The following is a 20,039-nucleotide window of genomic DNA, read 5'->3' as shown; positions in this document are numbered from 1 at the left end:
TGCTCCACCAAAGAAAAATAAACAAACAGCTGCAACCAAAACGGTTCCACCGACCGCGCTCCCAAGGACAAAGCGACTAGCACTAGCAACAGCCTCAAAACATTCTGACTTTGTGGGAATCCCATTGAAAAACAGATTTTCTGTACTCCACCCTGAGCCTCTGAGTGAAACCTCGCTTTCAAACATCAACAATGAGGCAAGACCAACACATCCACCCCCAAAGCCCCAACGGACAAAGCGACCACCAGGAAAACGAAAGGTATGCCAACAGTGCTTATTGTTGGAGATGAGGCAGTAAATGGAATCAGTCACGTTTGCAATCCCAAGAAAACGAGAGTGATTTCTTTTCCTGGTGACTCTGTATCTGATTTAACTCGTAAAGTTCTTTCGCTAACCACTGATCAGCCAGATATTGAGTCTTTACTGTAGATGTGCATGTTGGAGCCAACGATCTGGTAAAGCAGAAATCTGAGATTCTGAAAAAGGACTTTAACATTCTTCTGAACACTATGGGAAAATTAAAAATGAAGTTATTTCTCAGTGGTTCAATTCCATCACCTGAATGGGGAGACGAAAAACACTCCAGGCTGGACATGATAAACAAATGGCTGATTAAAACCTGCTCTGCCAGCTCAGTGACCTTCATCGATAACCTCTGGATCTATTGGCAGCGCTTTCACCTTTTTGGAATCTTAATAAACATGGGACAAAGCTACTCACTGCAAACCTCTTTCATTTTATCAACAAGGACAGCAATTTGATCATCCGGGCTCCTCACCACTTAAAAGTAATTTCTTATTTATTTTGATTTTCCACTCATATTTCGGTTCCCCTGTGCTTCGACCATCTGTCTTGACATTGAAGATGACTAAACCCAAGGCGGATAAAGGTCTCTTCTGAAGCAAGATAAGGCTTCAGAAGAGACGGAGACGGAGCAGCACGTGCTGGGGCTAGCTAAGCAAGCTACAACCGTGGCGGGCGCTGATTCAGCATGTGAGCATGATGCGGGATCCGCTACCGTCCTCGCGGCAATAAATAACATGAATAAGATAATGAACGATAGATTTAATGATCTTGAAGCAACTCTCGCTTCGACCCAAGCAATGTTATTAAACCTTGTTGACCGGATTAAAGAGGTGGAAGATGCTGCATCCAATCACGAGGGCCGCCTTTCCAAGCTGGAGGGGACCTGTGCTAGGATCCAGGCAGAGAACGAGGCTCTCCGCGTGAAGGTGATCGATCTTGAGGCTCGGTCCAGGAGGCAGAATATTAAAATTATTGGGTTGCCGGAAAAGATCGAGGATGGACGTCCTAGAGATTTTCTGATGAAGCTCATTCCGGAACTGCTTGGTGTGGATCAGTTTCATACACAGCTGGAGGTGGACCGGGCGCATCGGCTGGGAAGCAGGCTGCCTGGTGATGGCGCGCGGCCGCGGGTAATGATAGCACGAATTCACTACTTCCATGTGAAGGAGACGATTCTTCGACTGGCCCGTCAACAGTTCCCCCTCAGTTTCAAGGGGAAGCCGATCTACATTTTCCCTGACTACCCAGCAGAGGTGATGAAGCAGCGGCAGGCTTTTGATGCGGTGAAGAAGCGGCTCCAGGATTCTGGAGCGAGGTGCGGGGTCCTGTATCCTGCACGCTTGCGGGTCACCGTTGGCTCTACAGATAAGACGTTCTCCTCGCCGCGGGATGCAGAGATCTTTGCACAATCCTTACAAAGTCACTGAGTATCTGGAGGTTAGAGCCACTGTGGTATGTGCTCATTGTTTTGGGTCATTGGGGACCGGAATAGCTTTTATAACAGCTGAATGTTTGTACCATAATCTCAGTCTGTCAAATTTGAGTGGATAGAGGAGCCTTTTTGCGGAGTTAGTTCGGTATTTATATGGACCATACGGCCCGGCTTCCTCTATTTTGCTATGTGGGGTTTTTATTCTCGCTTTGTTTGGGAAAGTGGGATGGGGGTAACTTTTTTGTTTGGTTTTCTTGTTCAAAAAGTATTTTACATGTTGCAATACACTGTCAGGCTAACACATGAGTGCTTTGAGGCCATTCTGTTGAAAATTTTCTGTCTACCATAACACGTCATTACAGGGCGGTGGCATAAACTTTACCAGTTGGAATGTCAGAGGTTTGGGGCATGTCCTAAAAAGGGCTAAAGTATTTTCTCACTTAAAGCCCTTATCAGCGGACATTGTATACCTTCAAGAAACACACATAAGACCAGGAAGGGAGAGGCTGTAACTGCGAAATAATTTCCCTGCTGGGAAGAATAAAGTAATTCTATTCTATTCTATTCTATTATTGAGATGCAGTTGGGCAAACCAAATTCTCCAGTCTACTTTTTCAGGTAAAGCTCGAGGGGTGGCAATTCTGATTCGTAGAACAGTTCCTTTTAGACATATTTCCACTGTGACTGACCCAAATGGTAGATTTATATTGGTAACGGGCTATTTATACTCACGTCACGCTTCTTAACGTATATGGCCCTAATTTTGATGACCCGGGCTTCTTTAGAAAAACATTTAATTTGCTTCCTGACCTGGCTGATACTCATCTAATTTTGGGAGGGGATTTTAACTGTGTGCTAGACAACTACCTGGATAGATCAACTCAAACAAGGCAGCCTCCCTCCTCCTCCTCTGCGGTTTTGAACACCCTTATGACCTCAACAAATCTGGTTGATGCCTGGAGGCTGCTGCATCCGGTACATTCCTCCCAGCAGGGAAATTGCTTCGCAGTTACAGCATAGAGACAAGACAAGAGACAAGACACAATAACAACGTCCGGGTGTTGAGTCTGGAGTTTGGCTGTGGTAAAGCTGATGACGTCACAGGCCACTGCTGCATCAGCTGATGGGGGAATGTAAACAGCGATCAAAATGGCGGACGTAAACTCCCTCGGTAAATAACACGGCCGCATTCCCACAGCCAGAAGTTCAATGTCCGGGCTACAAATCTGTTCCTTCACGTTAACATGACCGGGATTACACCACCTCTCACTCACATAAAGTGCAATCCCGCCGCCCCTCTTCTTCCGACTCTTGGAAAAGTCCCTGTCCCCAGCACCAAGGAAAATCCAGGGACCTCCACGCTGTATTCCGGAATAAGCGAGTGCAGCCAGGTTTCCGTGAAGCAGAAGATACTGCACTCCCAGTACTCCTTCTGGGTCCTAACCAGCGCCGTGAGTTCGTCTGTCCTATTCCCCAAAGACCTCACGTTCCCCACGATAATCGCCGGTACCGCTGGTTTGTGCCGTCTCCTCTTCTCCCTCCGTTTAACTCCAGACCTGCAGCCCCGTCGTCTCCTCCGTAACTCCTCCGGGACCACAGGCCCGTCTCCGGGCAGCAGCAGAGACCCACACAGCGCAATCAGCCGTTCACGCGAGCAAACAATGCCGCTACTCCGCTCGGCGAGGTTCTCCGCAACCAAGAGTATAAAAAGTAGCAGAAGAAAACTGACAAGGTTCCTCAGTTTAAAATGTGGTTGAGCGACTTTACTGAGATTCTCCATTTGGAGAAGCTACGATATGATGTTGTGGGTTTCTCTAATAAGTTCTGTAGTATATGGCAGCCGGTTTTGGACTATCTTTCTCGATCCAACGTCGACCCCGACACTCGCTCAGTTTCATAGTATGCCACCTATGCCCTTACGGACAGATAATACCATCCTTAAGCAGAAATTGTACTCAATGCAGTGTAATCAACTCTTTGGATAATTTTCCTGACTTGTTATTATAAACTTTTCTTTCTTTTTTTTTTCGTTATTGTACGTCTTTATTTTTATTACTGGATTGATAAGAGTATACTGCTTTCATACAGGATTTTGTTGCATACATGCATGTGTATGTAAGTCTCCGCGAATATGTGTATATGTATATATACAGTATATGCTTCATACTCTCATGTATGATTTATGTATGTTATATTCTGAAAAACTAATAAAAATATATATGTAAAAAAAAAAAAGAAACATGGTTGAATGACAATAATGAACCAATCGTAATAATTGAATCTGCGCCTCCTAACTACAATTTCTTCAGTGAGAATAGAAAACACAAAAAAGGAGGAGGCGTGGCTTCAATATTTAAGAATACCATAAATTGTAGTAAAATCTCTTTGAGTCACTTCACCTCTTTTGAGTATCTTGGAATTGAGATTAAAGGCCACAAACGAACTTTGACACTAACTTTATACAAAACTCCAACATTTGTGGAAAATTTCTTTACTGACTTGTATGAGCTTCTATCTCTCATATGTATTGATTATGATTGTTTAATAATTGTCGGTGATTTCAACATTCATGTTGACAACCCCCAAGACAGAGGGGGAAAAAAGCTCGCTAATATTTTAGAGACTTTTGGTCTAACACAACATGTCAAACAAGCAACACACACTCAAGGACACACACTGGACCTGGTTATCAGTAAGGGTGTGAATATTTCCAATGTCTCTGTAACTGATGTCGCCCTGTCGGATCACTTCCTGTTATCTTTGAAAGTTCAACCCACGTGGACAAACAGAAACCATCACAAAACGTTCTCTCACTGAAAACACAGCAGAAACATTTAATCAAATCTACTCCTCTTCCTCACCCTTAAGCTGTAATGACGTAGATAAGTTGGTAAATAATTTTCAGTCTAACGTTTCAGATATCATTGATTCCATTGCCCCAATTAAAATGAAGGTTGTGTCTGGTAGGAAGAAATCTCCATGGAGAAATGCACACTTAGATCTGCAAGACAACTCTGCCATAGGGCAGAACAAAAATGGCGTAAAACTCAACTTCACGTTCATTATGACATCTATAAAGAAAGACTACGTAACTATCATTTAACACTAAAACATGCAAGAGAGGATTTCTTTGCAGATATCATAAACAAAAACATTGACAATGCTCAAGCTTTATTTGCAACAGTTCACAGAATCACAAACCCTTCTACGACGTTACCGCCTGAATTCCAATGTATTGCCGCCTGCAACAAGTTTTCCAGCTTCTTTTCAGAGAAAATTTAAAAAATCAGAGGATTAATCTGTACATCCACTATAAAGTCAGTATCAATGCTGTGCCCAAATAAAACAAATGCAGGAAAAATGACCCAATTTCAACTACTTAATTATAAAACCTTACAGGAAATTAGAAGTCAACTAAGCTCAAGTTCCTGCTGTCTGGATGTTTTACCCACACATTTCTTTAAGAAAGTCCTGCCTGTTATTGTCACTGATCTGATCCAAATAGTAAACTCATTGCTCTCATCAGGCGTTTTCCCCCAGGCTCTGAAAACAGCAGTAATCAAACCACTTATAAAAAAGAACAATCTGGGCAAATCACTAATGCAGAATTACAGGCTGATCTCCAACCTCCCATTCATCAGCAAAGTTATTGAAAAAGCTGTGTCTAAACAATTAACTAGCTTCCTAACGATAACCAACCGCTTTGACTCCTTCCAGTCTGGTTTTCGTGCTCACCACAGCGCAGAGATCGTCCTCGTAAAAGTGTTCAATGACATCCATATAAATACAGACTGTGGGAGAACCACAGTACTGGTTCTGTTGGACCAGAACCAGCACTGTGGTTCTGGTCCAACTTTCGACACTGTTGACCATGACATATTACTGAATCGACTGGAGAGTTGGGTCGGACTCTCCGGTCCAGTGCTTAACTGGTTTGAATCTTACATGAAGAACAGGGATTTCTTTGTTTCAATTGGAAACTTCTCATCAAAGAGGTCAAAGGTCACATGTGGGGTACCCCAAGGTTCAATCCTAGGACCCCTCTTATTCAATATTTATATGCTCCCACTAGCTCAGGTTATAACAGGAAATAATATTAGCTACCATAACTATGCAGATGACACACAGCTCTACATTACGATGTCACCAGGTGACTCAGAGCCTATCCAATCACTGAACAGATGCTTAGAACAGATAAATGTGTGGATGTGCCAAAACCTTCTCCAGCTGAACAGAAACAAAACTGAAGTTATTATTTTTGGACCTAAAGAGGAACGATTTAGAGTTATAGATCTAGAGTCAATGCACAGCTTTAGTTATTACAACTGAAAACCAGCGATCAGGCCCGAAACCTGGGAGTAGTGATGGACTCTGACCTGAACCTCCAGAGCCACATAAAGACAGTTACAAAGTCGGCCTTCTATCACCTGAAGAATATTTCCAGGATTAAAGGACTAATGTCTCAGCCAGATCTAGAGAAACTCATTCATGTGTTTATCTTCAGTCGTATTGATTATTGTAACAGCGTCTTCACAGGTCTGTCCAACAAATCAATCAAACAGCTTCAGCTGATCCAGAATGCTGCTGCTCGCGTTCTCACTAAAACCAGGAAGATAGAGCACATCACAAGTTTTAAAGTCCTTCACTGGCTCCCTGTAGCTCAAAGAATAGACTTTAAAATACTGTTGTTAGTTTATAAATCACTGAACAGCTTAGCACCACAATACATCAAAGATCTGCTGTTGTTGTATCAACCTTCCAGACCTCTCAGGTCTTCCGGTTCTGGTCTGCTCTGCATCCCCAGAACCAGAACCAAACGAGGAGAAGCAGCTTTCAGCATCTATGCACCACAAATTTGGAACAAACTTCCAGAAAACTGTAAAACAGCTGAAACACTGACTTCTTTTAAATCTCGACTAAAAACCCACCTGTTTAGAATTGTATTTAAAATGTAATCAATTACAAATTTATTGATGGAACTTGACTTAATGCTGTGTTTTGATTGTTGATTCTATGTTGCATTGTGTTTCTGTGTTTGTAATGATGTAAAGCACTTTGAAATGAATTGCTGCTGAAATGTGCTATACAAATAAAATTTGATTGATTGATTGCTATTGTGTAATTTTGTGATTTTAATGTTGGCAAACACTAAAATTACAAAGATGACTGCAGCTCAAGTTAAGTTAAAGGTATGACAGATTTCCCACAGTGAGTCACAAGCCTGGCAGACCAACAGGCTTTGCTTGCCCACTGCCAGGCTAAGCGTTGCCTTCTTAACAGATTAAATAGGCGTTTCTTATACCCCATTAACTCAAGACTGCGCTCCACTTTGCTGCGCACTTTACTGGAGGATTGGAGTTCTTTCTGAAAAACAGGGAGCGCACACCAATCATGCTGTTGCCAGCCTACCACACTATCGTGACTGCATCTCTTAGGTTTTGCACCTCGTCATGCTCATGCACATCACCTTTCACTCAAACTAGGTGCACACAGAGTGTCGTGACAATACGAACAAAAATTTAATGTGGTATTGGCTCTGTGTCTGGGTTGAAGCTTGATGAAGTTTGCATGAACCAGGAATAAAACTGGTTATTTTAGTACTTATTACTATTTATTCAAGTTTTGAGCACTCAAGGAAAGTTTCCTCACAAAATTTTATTGAACTTATCAACATCTAATATTAACTAAGTAGGATAACTGGACATTAACCCGTTTAATCCCAAATTCTTTCCTGCAAAATAAGTGCATGCACTTCAATCCTTGGACCTCCCTAACACATGATATTTATGAATAATTACATTTTATGTTGGTTATGTTAGTGAAAATGTAGGTTTAATACTCGGCAACAATTGCTGCTGGTCGGAAACTGCATAGTCTAAATTACACAAATCTGGCCTATTTGCCCATTTATACATATAAAAACATTTTAAAAATCATGACATGCATAACCTATTATAACAAAGAATGGTTACAAGAGTGTTCAGAAATATTTTAGATACATAAAGATTCAATGTTACACCCTGCAGATGTCATTGTCTCAATGTGCCGAGTGACCTTTGACCTCATTTGGCAGTTTCATCAATGAGGCAAAGTCAGGTGAAAATGTTAGTATGAACAAATCTGCATCTGGGAGGACTCTCTCTCTGTTTCACTAGACCAAACACTACACCTTAGCCCTGTCCTAAAGTAGTTGTAGACGTGGCATCAATGTTCCCTCTAAGCTGCGTGCTTGCGCAATCGCGCACTGCTCGCACATTCTCAGCGCACAATAAAATCTATGCAGCGCATAAAATAAAATCCAACGTAAACATTGAGCTCAGACACCAGTTTTAACTATGGACCAATAACGTATAACGATCTAACTCGGTGAGTCACAGGTGTCCAGCCAATGATACAATACGGCTCACTTACGCTACGTAGCCAATCATCGCATGCTATTGTGTGTACATGCTTTGCGCTGTGGCGCCGTGCAGATTTGCTAGGTAGGAAAAGTACGGCGGAGTTAAGAGACACTAAAGCTACCACCCTATCATGGCTAAGCGAACGGGCAGTGGGACATCCACTCATCAAGCCAAAGTAAAAAAGAAATGCGCTTCTTTTAAGATGGATTGGCTGTCGGAGCTTGTGCAAAAAGAAGAACAAGTGGTGAAACTGGGTGAGATTTTTTCTTTTTCGAGTGAGAAAGGTTTACTCTGCAAAACATGCAGCGAAGCCAAAGTAGCAAGCGAGTTTTCAGAGGGAAAAATGTGGACTGAATGGAAGTTGGACTACCTCGAGCGTACAACCACTGGAGAGGTGAGAAAGAAAGACAGACGTGAAAAAACTGTGTAATTAAATATTTTAAGACAAAGAGTTACAAGAATTTATACACTATCACAAGCTAGAGCACACATTTCATTGTGCAGAATGTGAATGTTTTAATGTGAACAAAAAGTTATGTCTGAAAGGTGAAATTGTCTCATGTCTCACCATGGCCAAAGCAGGACTCTTATATTTAACATACTATGCATCTCATGAACAGCAATGTTTTTGTTTTTTTCATTTTAAGTGGGGCAAATCACTTATATTAAAAGCAAACTAATGGAAGTTGCTGCTGTAATCTGATTCTTTTAATAAGGCATGTAACTTTCTATGATCCCAGATTTATAACAGGTGTAATACTGGTGTGTGGCCATAGTGCGCACAGCTGATGTTGCTCACAGTGGTCCTCAGTGTACTCAGGGAGCCTGTGTGTATGCCCAGACACATGAAAAATTAGAGGGAACATTGCGTGGCATCATCTTGTAGTGGTCATTCACTGCATAGGCCACATTTTGTGTAAATGATCACCTTTTGGAGGGGTGAAACAAGGGAGGGTTTCAACTGTGGGAATGACAGTGATGTAGAAGACATAATTTTGATGTTTCTTCAGGTCTAGAAGATCTAAAATATCTGATAGTTTTAAGCTGTATGGGAACAGCAAGGCATATAGAATAAACAGCAAAGCTATGGACACAAAGCATAGTGCTGTCTATGTATTATGCTAGTGGCAACAATTGTTGCCATGCTTACTCTTTTCCCTCTTCTTATGATCAAAAGATGAATGAAGGGATACAATTTTCTTTATACATCAGTAGAAGACACTTGAAAGAACATATGTTGAAGATATTTTATTTATATTTGCTTATTTAGATATTTTACTGACTTCCTCTTGTACACGTTTGTGACTGACATTTACCTCCAGCGTCACAGGCAGGAAGTAAAGAGGTCTGGTCATGTGACCTTTCACACTAGATACATGAAATTGATATTGCTTAGAGTAGACACATTATTATTTTATTTTAAAACTTCCATTAACTGCCAAAAGTCAAAACAATTGTTCTAGAGCTTCCAGAAGTTAGGAAAAATGTCTGGCATCAATTGTTGCCGGTGGAATTAAATGGGTTAATTATCTAACCTCAGTTTATTCTTATTTTATGTAATGACCATTGCCATTTTTTGCCCTTCATATCAGTAACATTTTAATAATCTGTATGTCTGGTACCTGTGTGTTTCATGTCATTGAGCACCTATGTGAACACACAACGAAGAGACGAAAGGCAGCTGAAGACCAACACACGAAAGCGGAAGTTCGATGGTTTATGCTTTCCCTCTTTATACAGCCCAATAAACCAATCAACATGACACTCTGATCAGGAACTACATAATAAAACTAGAACAGTTTTATTCCTCTATCACTGTGCAACTCCTAAAGCTAGCTTCTACAGCCAGTTTAAAGTTGTTTCAGAAACATGGCTGAAAGAAGGTCAATGCATTCTTTGCAGAGTTAAAGATAAGTTTCATAATCCTCACAAATCTAAGAACACAAAATAAAGAATAAAGCAAACGTTTAAATGCAACTAAATCAGCAGATTTTATATTAACACTAGTGTCCTCATCGATAAGAAAGGAAATTACCAGATGAAGCATAATTTACTGTAGAAAAGAACAAACAAAAACTATCAAAATAAAACCAAACACAAAGGACAATGGGCACGGAAACATTAAACTTGATCACCCTGTCTTTTTCTTCTTGAGCAGTTACAGTCAAGACAACAGTTACTGCTATTTTTCTCATACCCTCTACCACAGCTTCCTGCACTGCAGTGGGGTCAACTATAGATGCAGGACTACAGTAGAGGAAGTGACTGACATGATGTTGCAGCCACTCTTTAGTTTGAGGCTGCAAGCACTAACCCTTGGTTCAGATAAACCACCTCTCCATCAGCAGCTTACATGCAGATGAAACCAAGCGTGCACATACACAGGACATGCATTTGGGAGGAGAAAGGATGCGATTTGTGGAATTGGTCTTGCAAAGTTATGAAGGGTTACACAAGGCTAACACATTGGCCCTAATGAATACACGTTTTTAATTCTAGAAATTCCTGTGTTGCTCCTTTTCTCAAGTTTACATTTGGTTGTGAAGGTATCAAAATATATTGACCGAGTTCATTCAGCCTCATTAACATTTTTTCTGTCAGCCATATTTAAATTTTAATTCTAGTTCACACTCAACATAAGTTTAACTTTTATAACGGAAAGATTTTTACTATTTTTTAAACGTCTCCACCTCATTTTAAAACAATATATTTAAAACTATTTGCATTAGATCCTCTGAAAACTAAAAGTCTCTGCAACAACATAAGACTGCAAATGTTCAGCTGTGAAATAAAATATATAAAGAGAAATGTCTTTAAAGGCTCAAGGTTATAGTGTTGTCAGACAGACATGAGGGAACAGTCTGCAAATGTGTTGGTGAAGAATGCTAACACTGTCTATCTAGAAGTGTAAATGCTTGTTAATTCTTAACTTGTCAAGCAGTATAACTTCAAATACCGCTCCTCAGAGGGAAAAACTGGGTAGAAAAGCAATGAGGGGTCAGATGTGAAAGGAAAGTGATGCCATCTCCTTTTGCAAAGCTTCACTGGGTGTTAGTAACAAAAATAAAGCATCCAGAGCCGTCTCAATAACTGCTATAGCCATTCATTAATTTAGGCACAAAACTCTCAGAGGGGGTTGCACAATGGTGCAGTTGGTGGCACTGTTGCCTTGCAGCAAGAAGGTTCTGGGTTTCAACCCCGGCACAGGAAACTCTGCAAGGAGTTTGCATGTTCTGTCTGTGCATACGTGGGTTTTCTCCAGGGACTCTGGTTTCCTCCCACAGGACAAAAACATGACTGTCAGGTTGAATGGTCTCTCTCAATTCTCCTTAGGTGTGAGTGTGTGTGTGTGTGTGTGTGTGTGTGTGCGTGTGCGTGTGTGTGTGTATGATTGTTTGTCTCTGTGTTGCCCTGTCTCTGTACAGTTTGCCTAAAACCATGTAGGGAACACAGCAAATGTGGAAGAATGGGGCTCTGGCCAAGTGAATCCAAAATGTTTTGCTCTGGCCTGCATTGAAAACCTGGTGTGTCACTGAAGGGATTAAAGCTTTGTTAAGACCCCTAATACACCATCACCATTGTGAAACCTGGTGGAGACACTATCAATGTTTTTTTTCAGCAGGGATATGGACAATGATTGGAGTTGGCAGAAAGGTGGATGAAGCCAAACACAGGTAAGAATGGCCCAGTAAGTCTTGAACTACAAATTATAATACTGTATAAACAAAATGTATTGAAGTTTGTTGTTGGTGCTCCAGAAAATGAGAAAAAGTTTGAGGAGAATGAAAAATGTTGTAAAAAACTCTAAGCGATGGAAACTATTACCGTGCATTAATTCATGAAACTGATCATTGTAAATATCTAAACTCAGAGTATTTAGTTCTGTTAAGTACTTCAAAGTTGTCTTGCTGGTTCTACTTTACATGGGAGTAACTCAGCATATTCCCATTGAAAAGAAAACCCTACCATCCTACCAACAAGTGTTGCTCTGTACTCCAGCACACCAGTTCTGACCACTGCTCAGTACAAAAATAACTTGTGTTTGGTGCCATTTGATCCCTGGGATGCAAGTCAAACAACCTTGGTGGTAGCAGTGACCTTAATGGTGCCACAGGGGATAAGTTAGGAAGAGAAAAGTGTAGGCCAGCCATTATTCACACAAATGTTTGCATATGAAAACACAACAGGCCAAAATCAAGTCTAAAAGAACTATTGTCTCAAATGACTATACATCAAAAAAGTGAAAAAGAGTCACACACACACATGGATAGAAGATCAGGCATTTTGAGGCCTAGCACAGATGGAAATGCCATTAACCTCTCTATGTGCTTCGTGATTAGCTCTTTTGGCTGGGAGAGGGTGATGGCAGGCCTGGTCAGTGGCTAATAACCCACATATAAGAGGTCTCACAGCCCACATCTCTGTCTGTTTAGATTAAGGTACAGAGCAATGTACCTGGAATTGAAACCAGCCGTATTCTCACTCTGTTCAGCTGATGTACATAAAACCACATACACCTTATCATCTAAGCTGAAAAGTTGCCAGACAAGTTCTTTAAGTTAACCACACTTTTAGAAGTACTAAACTTCGAATACATTTTTCTTTTTACAAAAACGTATCAGTAAAGGCTGAACATTAATCTTATTCATTTACCGTGATTCTTACTACTGCAGATGTGACAAATTAAAAAATCCATGAAAATGATCAGTTCTAAAGCATCACACACTGAGTATAATGTCAGGGTAAGACTTTACATAACCACTTCCTCTATGTGAAAGGCAGTATGCATTACTCTTTTACTCTTCACCTCTTTTTAATCTTCCTGGAAACACAAAGGGAAAAAAATGAAATACCTAGAATCAACAACCAGACATTTTGATGGCTCCATAATGTTTCCAACCTTTCACTGTGACAACCACTTACAAGACAAGCTGTTTATATTCTGATTATAACATCTATTTTCTGAGAAAGCAAAAGCACCACAGAGACAGAACTTCTCCACTTTTTTTAATATTTTTTTTCCAAAGAGTTCTAAAATTAGTCAGGAATTTGGCTCTGTGTCTCTGGAACGCACCCCCACAAACTCTCTCCGTCACACACACCCTCTCTTACTAACATAAACAACAGCCTGTATGCTGGGCTAGTCTTCTAAAGGACCTTTAACACAGGCCTATTAACTGGAATCACACATTGTTTTTTCTTCCTGTATGAAGAACAAACAAAAAGTCTCCTCACCTCCCCACAAATACTATATTCTCCTCAATTTATGCATTTGTAATCTGTTGAAAATTAAGCTACACTGAAGTATAATTCAGTCTCTCCACTCTGATGCAATCTCTTGAATTCAGACAATTAAAGATGAATTGATACTGATGTAATTTGTTTCATTCAAGCATGCAAGAAAACTTCCCATGAGCCCTGTCTATTTTTTCATAAACTCAACTTAGTTATGAAAAGCAGGATTGTGTTTATAATGCATCTGAAACAGATTTTTTTAAAAATGCAGAAATTGCATGATATTGGAGGAGCTCTCACCTGTCTTCCAGAGGAAGACCATCTCTTCTTCGCTCCTCCACCACCTGCAAATAAAAGGAAAACAAGACATCATTTAGTAAGGTCAACAATGTGAAGAAATGCATTTTCTATCACAGTTTGGTCAGAGAAACAGGTCAGTTGGGATATTTGTGCATTGCCCCATGTCTGCCACACATTTTGCAAGCATCGATATTGTACACGGGATAGAAAAACAAGTGTCTCTGACATTAATTCTGTTTTCAAACCGCACATGCAGCTAAAATTAATGAATCCATAATAATCAAATCATAGGGACAACAGTAGGAGATTTAGAAAATCGGGCATAGATACTATTCCTGATAGTATCAGCTAAACTTCTGTACTCCAGTCTGAGCATGTCTTGTGGAAAGCTTCCCAAACACAGCTGAAACCAAATACCTACACTGGAAAAACAGACACAGCTGTTTTTCTAATTATCAGACATAGGGCAGCGCAATATTCAGAAAGCTGTTGCAATGAAGACCTAAATAAAATCTAAATATATTCATTCAAGCAATGCACAACTTGTTGTGAGATTCATTTTATAGTTAGTAGGCAATAAGACCCAACTACAATTTTTAAATCAATTTAATCCAGGCTGTTGTAAACTAATATTTTAGTAATCGAGTAATTTATCAATTATTCTTATGATTAATCAAATAAAAAAAGATAAAATAAAACATTGGTAAATCTAACATAACAGCAGTATTACTATCGCATATCGTCAGTCCAATTTTTTACATTTGAGCTAACATAACTTTTCTGTAGTTTAGAAAATTAACCTGTAACAATAATAGCTCACTTTCTAAGTTAACCTGAAGAAAAGAAAAATCTGAAATTATATTCAATTCAATAATAAAGAGGCAGGCTCACAAATACGCTTATAAAAAATGTCTATACTCTAGCTTTTGGTTTATGTATTCATCTTCAGTGAGTTTAACAGATTAACTCTCACCTTGCCCAAACATTTATAGCTTTTGTGTTCATGTTAGTGACAAGATTTGACTCCTTGTCCGTCACACTCAGAAACATCAGCTACGTGCCGCCACAACATTCTCCGCCACCCATTTGTTGAGACCGTGATGATATGAAATACATTTTCCGGTTCGTCCATAAAGCTACACTTACGTTAATCATCTAATGTGTAGCCGCCCGCAGTGTTCAGTCTATCCGCTCACCTGCATAAATACACCTGCAGCGCTCTTCCCTGCCGTTCACTCTGCACCACCACCAGGCAGCACTTCAGGGAGAAAAAAAGCTGCTATACTCCAGGCATCGCGCCAGTCATTTTAAGGATGATTATTGGGCCCCCGAAAAACGACAAAGACCCGGACATTATCATGAATCAATAAAATCTTCCTGAGCCGAACTTGAAAACTAGACGTTATGCTACTAACACTTAGCTTTCGTCAACAACTCAGACAGAAGTGAGAGCGCTGTGCAATGCAAGTAATAACCCAGTCGGAACACGGTGCATTAAATAATAAAACATAAATTAACAAAGCCCTAATCCAGACTACAATAAGTAATTAAAAACCTTAAGAAAAACGTTTTCATTATTTTAGAGTCAGGAGCAGTCATTATAGGGCTGAAAGTTTATAGAAAATTGTGCAATGGCAATAATATTAGTAAATATTGCGATGATTCGCTCAATTGAGTGTCTTCTTTCCTCTCCTTCTCACCTGTGCTTCCATCGTTTGCTGACCTTTAAAATTTTGGGCAATGTCACTAGTAGTGGTGTGGCGATCAATCGATCAGTGATCATAATTAGTCAATTTCCGTGAAAAGTATATAATCGGTGATTGCCGATCGCTTTCTCTTGTTGCTGATCACAAAAGCCAATCACCTGTTTCTCATACAGCGCAGCCTGCAGTGGCCCTGTGTGCAGTATATCTCCCACTTTCCTTCAAAATGCACAGGCACGTAGTCGCAAATCTTAAGCAATGCTGTGTATAAACACTTATCTGGATGGGTATGATGGTCAGAAAGCTAAGGAAATAACCCAAAAAAGTAATTGAAGTCATCAAGCTAGATGACCAGCAGTGAAAGATGCTGGGTTCTACTCTTGCTGTTGGACCGCCGCTACACGCTACTGGGGAGTAATGGCAGAGAAGTATAGACACTGGAGTTCCACCATCTCCTTCAAGCTGCAGCATGTAACTTAAAAAAACAAAAGTTTTTACATATCAAATAAACTTTTGCTATCTCCTAATCTGAGACAAAGAATATGTGAAAAAAAAATTGCTCACTCAGCAACAACCAATCAGAACCAGCACAAAGTAGCTAGCACTAGTTGTGCTCTCAGGCAGTTTTGATTTGACAACTTAGGATTGTTTTATAAAGCAACCTGCATTTGCCGTTGAATGAATGTTTCCTTTTTTACATACATTATTTGATATAGGCAGTGTTGAGATTTGTCTGTCTGCATTATTTAGGATATAATTTAGCTTTACTGTTAAATATTGTATTACTTTCAGTCATCCTTTTGACCAGTGGTCCCCAACCACCGGGCCGTGGACCGGTACCGGTCTGCGGACCAATTGGTACTGGGCCACGCAAGAAATAATGAACTACTTCCGGATCTTTTGTTAGTCAGTAAAAGTAACTTGTTTCTTTGCACCCCTTTATTCCGCCAAATATAACACACGAACAGACGACAAGAGCAGAAGAAGAGTACAAACACAAAAACATATACTGCTCGCATAACAGTGCCCCTAGCGGATGAACATGTATTACAAACAAAAACAAAAGAGTAACAATCTCCCACTTTTCTTAAAAGAAAGAAAATGATATATATTTTTAAGACTCATGATAAAGCACATCCATTAAGGATTTTGTTAGAACAGTTTCAACATGATGGAACATGAAACATCTTGTAAATGAATTTATTGAAGAATAAAATGTCCTTCATAAAGAGCCTTAAGGAGTCAGGTTGTGGACGCTCCCTTCTTTGTTAAACGGTCTGCGAGTTGGTCTTTTGTTTGAGACCACAACACTTGAACTTTCTTAGTTTGAATCAGCTCTTTAATTGAACTGATTTCCAGGCGTAACCTTTTCTCTGTAGCAAACTTAGTTGACATAAGTGCATCTACAAGAGAGAAATTATCAGTCACACACATTATAGGTGGAGGACAAGCAGTACTACCAGCACTGAGTTCAGAAAAGAGTGTGGAAAGAAAAATGGCATTATCAATCCCCTCAGACATAGCGAGTGTTTCACCTGCCAGTGTGCTTCTGACAATTCTCTTAATTCTCTTTGACTGTCATGAAATGGGAGAGAACTGCCCATTGTCACCCATCAAAACGATGAAGTGCCCACCTTGAGTACCCCCATCTGAAAGATTTCCAAAGGATGCATCAGTGAATGTAACCATCCTTAAGTTACTGTCTTCCCCAAGGTGTTGAAAATTCAATTCAACTGACTTGGCCTTGAGCTTACACACAACTCTGTTTGCTTCATTAATGGTCTGTACTGTAGCATGTTTGAGATGAGATGCTAAATTGCTAGCATCAAACATGACATCAGGCCTGCTCTGTCTCGCCACCCACAGAAGTTGTCCTATCTTCGACCTGAGCTGCTCTGTCTCCTTTTCAGTGAGAGGTGAAGCTGACTCTGCTGCTCGTGAGGGTGAGAGGTGTATGGACTGCAGGTGCTGAATGTATGTTTCTTGGTGTATTTGTACCTTCTTACCTTTAGTAACGAGATCTACCCCCACATAGGAAAAACTATTGTGTGCTTCACGGCCGACATTAAACTTTGACCTCAGGTGAGGTATGACTGACTCTGAAAACATGTGTGATCCACCCCATATAAAATCATCAACATGACAAGCAAGTACACCAGTTACATTTTTGTGCTCATCCAGCCAATAGAAAACTGCAGGGTCAACCTTAGACACGACGCCTCCTGCTTCAATCATGTGCTTCAATCATGATGGCTTTTACCCTGTTATACCAATACAGTGAAGCATCAGCTAAACCATACACACATTTTCTCAGTTTCCAAAGCACACCTGTTCTATTGGCCTCTGGGGGAGGTTTGATGAAAATGTCTCTAGACAGTTGCGTTCCTTGTAAAAAGGCAGATTTAATGTCCATAGAGTGAAGCTCCCATTGTTTTTGACATATAACTGCCACCAGGAGTCTCAGTGACTCTGAGGCACAGGTTGGAGAGTCCTTTTGTAGGTCAGAAACTTGTAGCTCCTCAAATCCTCGTACAACAAGTCTTGCTTTTGGTATTATTCCATTTTCAGTCTCTTTCAGAGTGCACACCCAACGAGTGGAGACACACTTTTGTCCTTTGTCCTCAATTTCTTCAAACACTTGGTTCTGTTTCCAGCTTTTTATTTCATTTTCCTTTGCTTCATCAAACGACATGTCCTTACTCACAAAAACATCCTCGTGCGAATCCGTATCCTCAGCATCTGCCTGGACGTGAAGATCCTCCAACTGTGACAGATCAGTTGATTCACTGTCGCCAGCCACTCCTGCAGGCTCAAGCAGCTCCAAGTTAAACCAGTTCTTGTATTTCCCAGTTGCTTTGCCAGCACGGCCCAACACTTTGGCTTTTTGTGAGACACCCTCTGCATTTCCAGGAGCAGGCAAAGGATAATTCTCAGGATATACTGCAATAGTGTCTCCTCCTCCATTCTCTTCAATGATGTCCACTGTATGTTGTCCTTGAATGTTCTCCTCATTGCAGGTAATCTGAGGCGCTTCATTCTCGTGAGTAACTTTTCTCAATCTGAGTTGATGCACTCTGACACAGGTGCCTCCGTGTCTAACAAAAACGACTGCACCATCTTGACCAATCACCACTCCTGGTCCTTTCCATTCTGGACAATCCACTCTTTTGTAAAAGACTTTGTCTCCAGTTTCATATCGCTCATCTATGGGCCCCAGCTGTTTCTTTAATGCTCTGCGTATCCTTTCTGAACATTCTGCTTCTGTAAAAGCTTTTCTTGCAGCATGCAGGGCTGAAATGTGCTTGACAACCCATTCACTCTTGGTGGTGCCCTCTAGAGCTGGAACTTTGTCTATTAATAAAGAGGGCAGGTTGGGATTCTGCCCAAACACCAGCTGATGTGGGCTGTATCCATGGACACTTTGCAAAGAGTTCTTTGCCATCAGGGCCCAGTCCATGGCAGTGCTCCAGTCACATCCAGTACTTGCTTTGACTTTCAGTAGGATCTCCGTCAGAGTTTGACTATAGCGCTCTAACAGTCCATTGCCCCACGGACTGTAGGCAGGTGTTGTCTTAACTTCAATATTAAAGTTCTCGGCCATGTCTCTCACTTCCCCGTTATTAAACTCACCACCATTATCACTGAACAACTTTTGTGGTGGGCCATGCACACTGATCCAATCATGGATAAAATGTTTGACTATTTCAGAAGACCTCTTGGTGGTTAAGACACTACCAGCACTGAAACAGGTGAACTGGTCAATAATGTGTAGGTACCAAACCCCAGGTTCAAATTTGTGCAGATCTACAGCAACTGTTTCATTGTATGTACTGTAGATGCCAACGGAAAGCCGACAGCAGGATTTGGATTGGTCTTACAATATATTTGACACACTTCACACTGGTTCACGACCTTTTTCAGCAGGCTGTCACATGCTGTGTAATTGTTGCCAGAATTTGTCAAAAGTCTCTGTATTTTATCAGCAGAGGTGTGTCCAAACTGCTTATGAAGTTTCTCCAGAACTTTCATCTTTTCGCTTGTGTTCATCTTGTCTGTTGAAGTCAGTATTTCTTCCTACGTAGCTTCTAATAGCTTATCAGAGTGAATAAAATTTCTATTTTCACTGTCCACAATGTTCACGCAGTAATGACCTGAACTAGTAAAGTCCAGTTTGACAGGCTGGTTAAACATTACTGCACTGTCTTTTTCCATGTCCAAAACAGTCCCTGCCCTTTTTAATGAGGCTTTACTCAGAAGCAGCGGGATGTTAGCAAGTACTACTTCAGTTTCTATGTTACACTTTGTGTTGCCAATTTTAGCAGGTATCTTTACCGTTTTGATGGAATAGACGATTTTTCCATCTCCAAACTTGACAGACCTGTGACTTTGTGTTTCTGTCTCTTTCATAATCTTCACACTTTTCTTTTGTAGTACAGTACTGTAGTTGTCCAGCCACTCTTGTCCACAAACTGTCCTGGTGCAAGCAGTGTCTATTATTGCCGAGCCAAAACATTCTGTCATGAATATTTCTGCATCTGTTGGTGATTCTTTGGTGAACAGAGTTAAATTGCACTCTTCCACGTCTTTTGCATCCTCAGCAATTTTAACACTATCAGCTTTGTGCGGACAGTTTTTAACCCAGTGAAACGTACTTTGACACAC

The 20,039-nt window shown here is 40.7% G+C and overlaps 1 protein-coding gene across 3 annotated transcripts in view; it reads right to left on the bottom strand.

The window, feature by feature from the left end:
• Positions 1-20,039, bottom strand: part of tmem131l (transmembrane 131 like) — an 88,392-nt gene that overhangs the window by 52,455 nt on the left and 15,898 nt on the right. For all 3 annotated transcript variants that reach the window (XM_023334619.1, XM_023334618.1, XM_023334617.1), the window contains exon 3: positions 13,675-13,718. In XM_023334619.1, coding sequence (XP_023190387.1) covers positions 13,675-13,718 — 44 coding nt within the window. The remainder of the gene's footprint in view (positions 1-13,674; positions 13,719-20,039) is intronic.

The sequence above is a fragment of the Xiphophorus maculatus genome, chromosome 5 (assembly GCF_002775205.1).
Source record: "Xiphophorus maculatus strain JP 163 A chromosome 5, X_maculatus-5.0-male, whole genome shotgun sequence".
Classification (NCBI taxonomy): domain Eukaryota; kingdom Metazoa; phylum Chordata; class Actinopteri; order Cyprinodontiformes; family Poeciliidae; genus Xiphophorus; species Xiphophorus maculatus.
The sequence above is the reverse complement of the archived record's forward strand: the minus strand, read 5'-3'. Positions and strand labels throughout refer to the sequence as shown.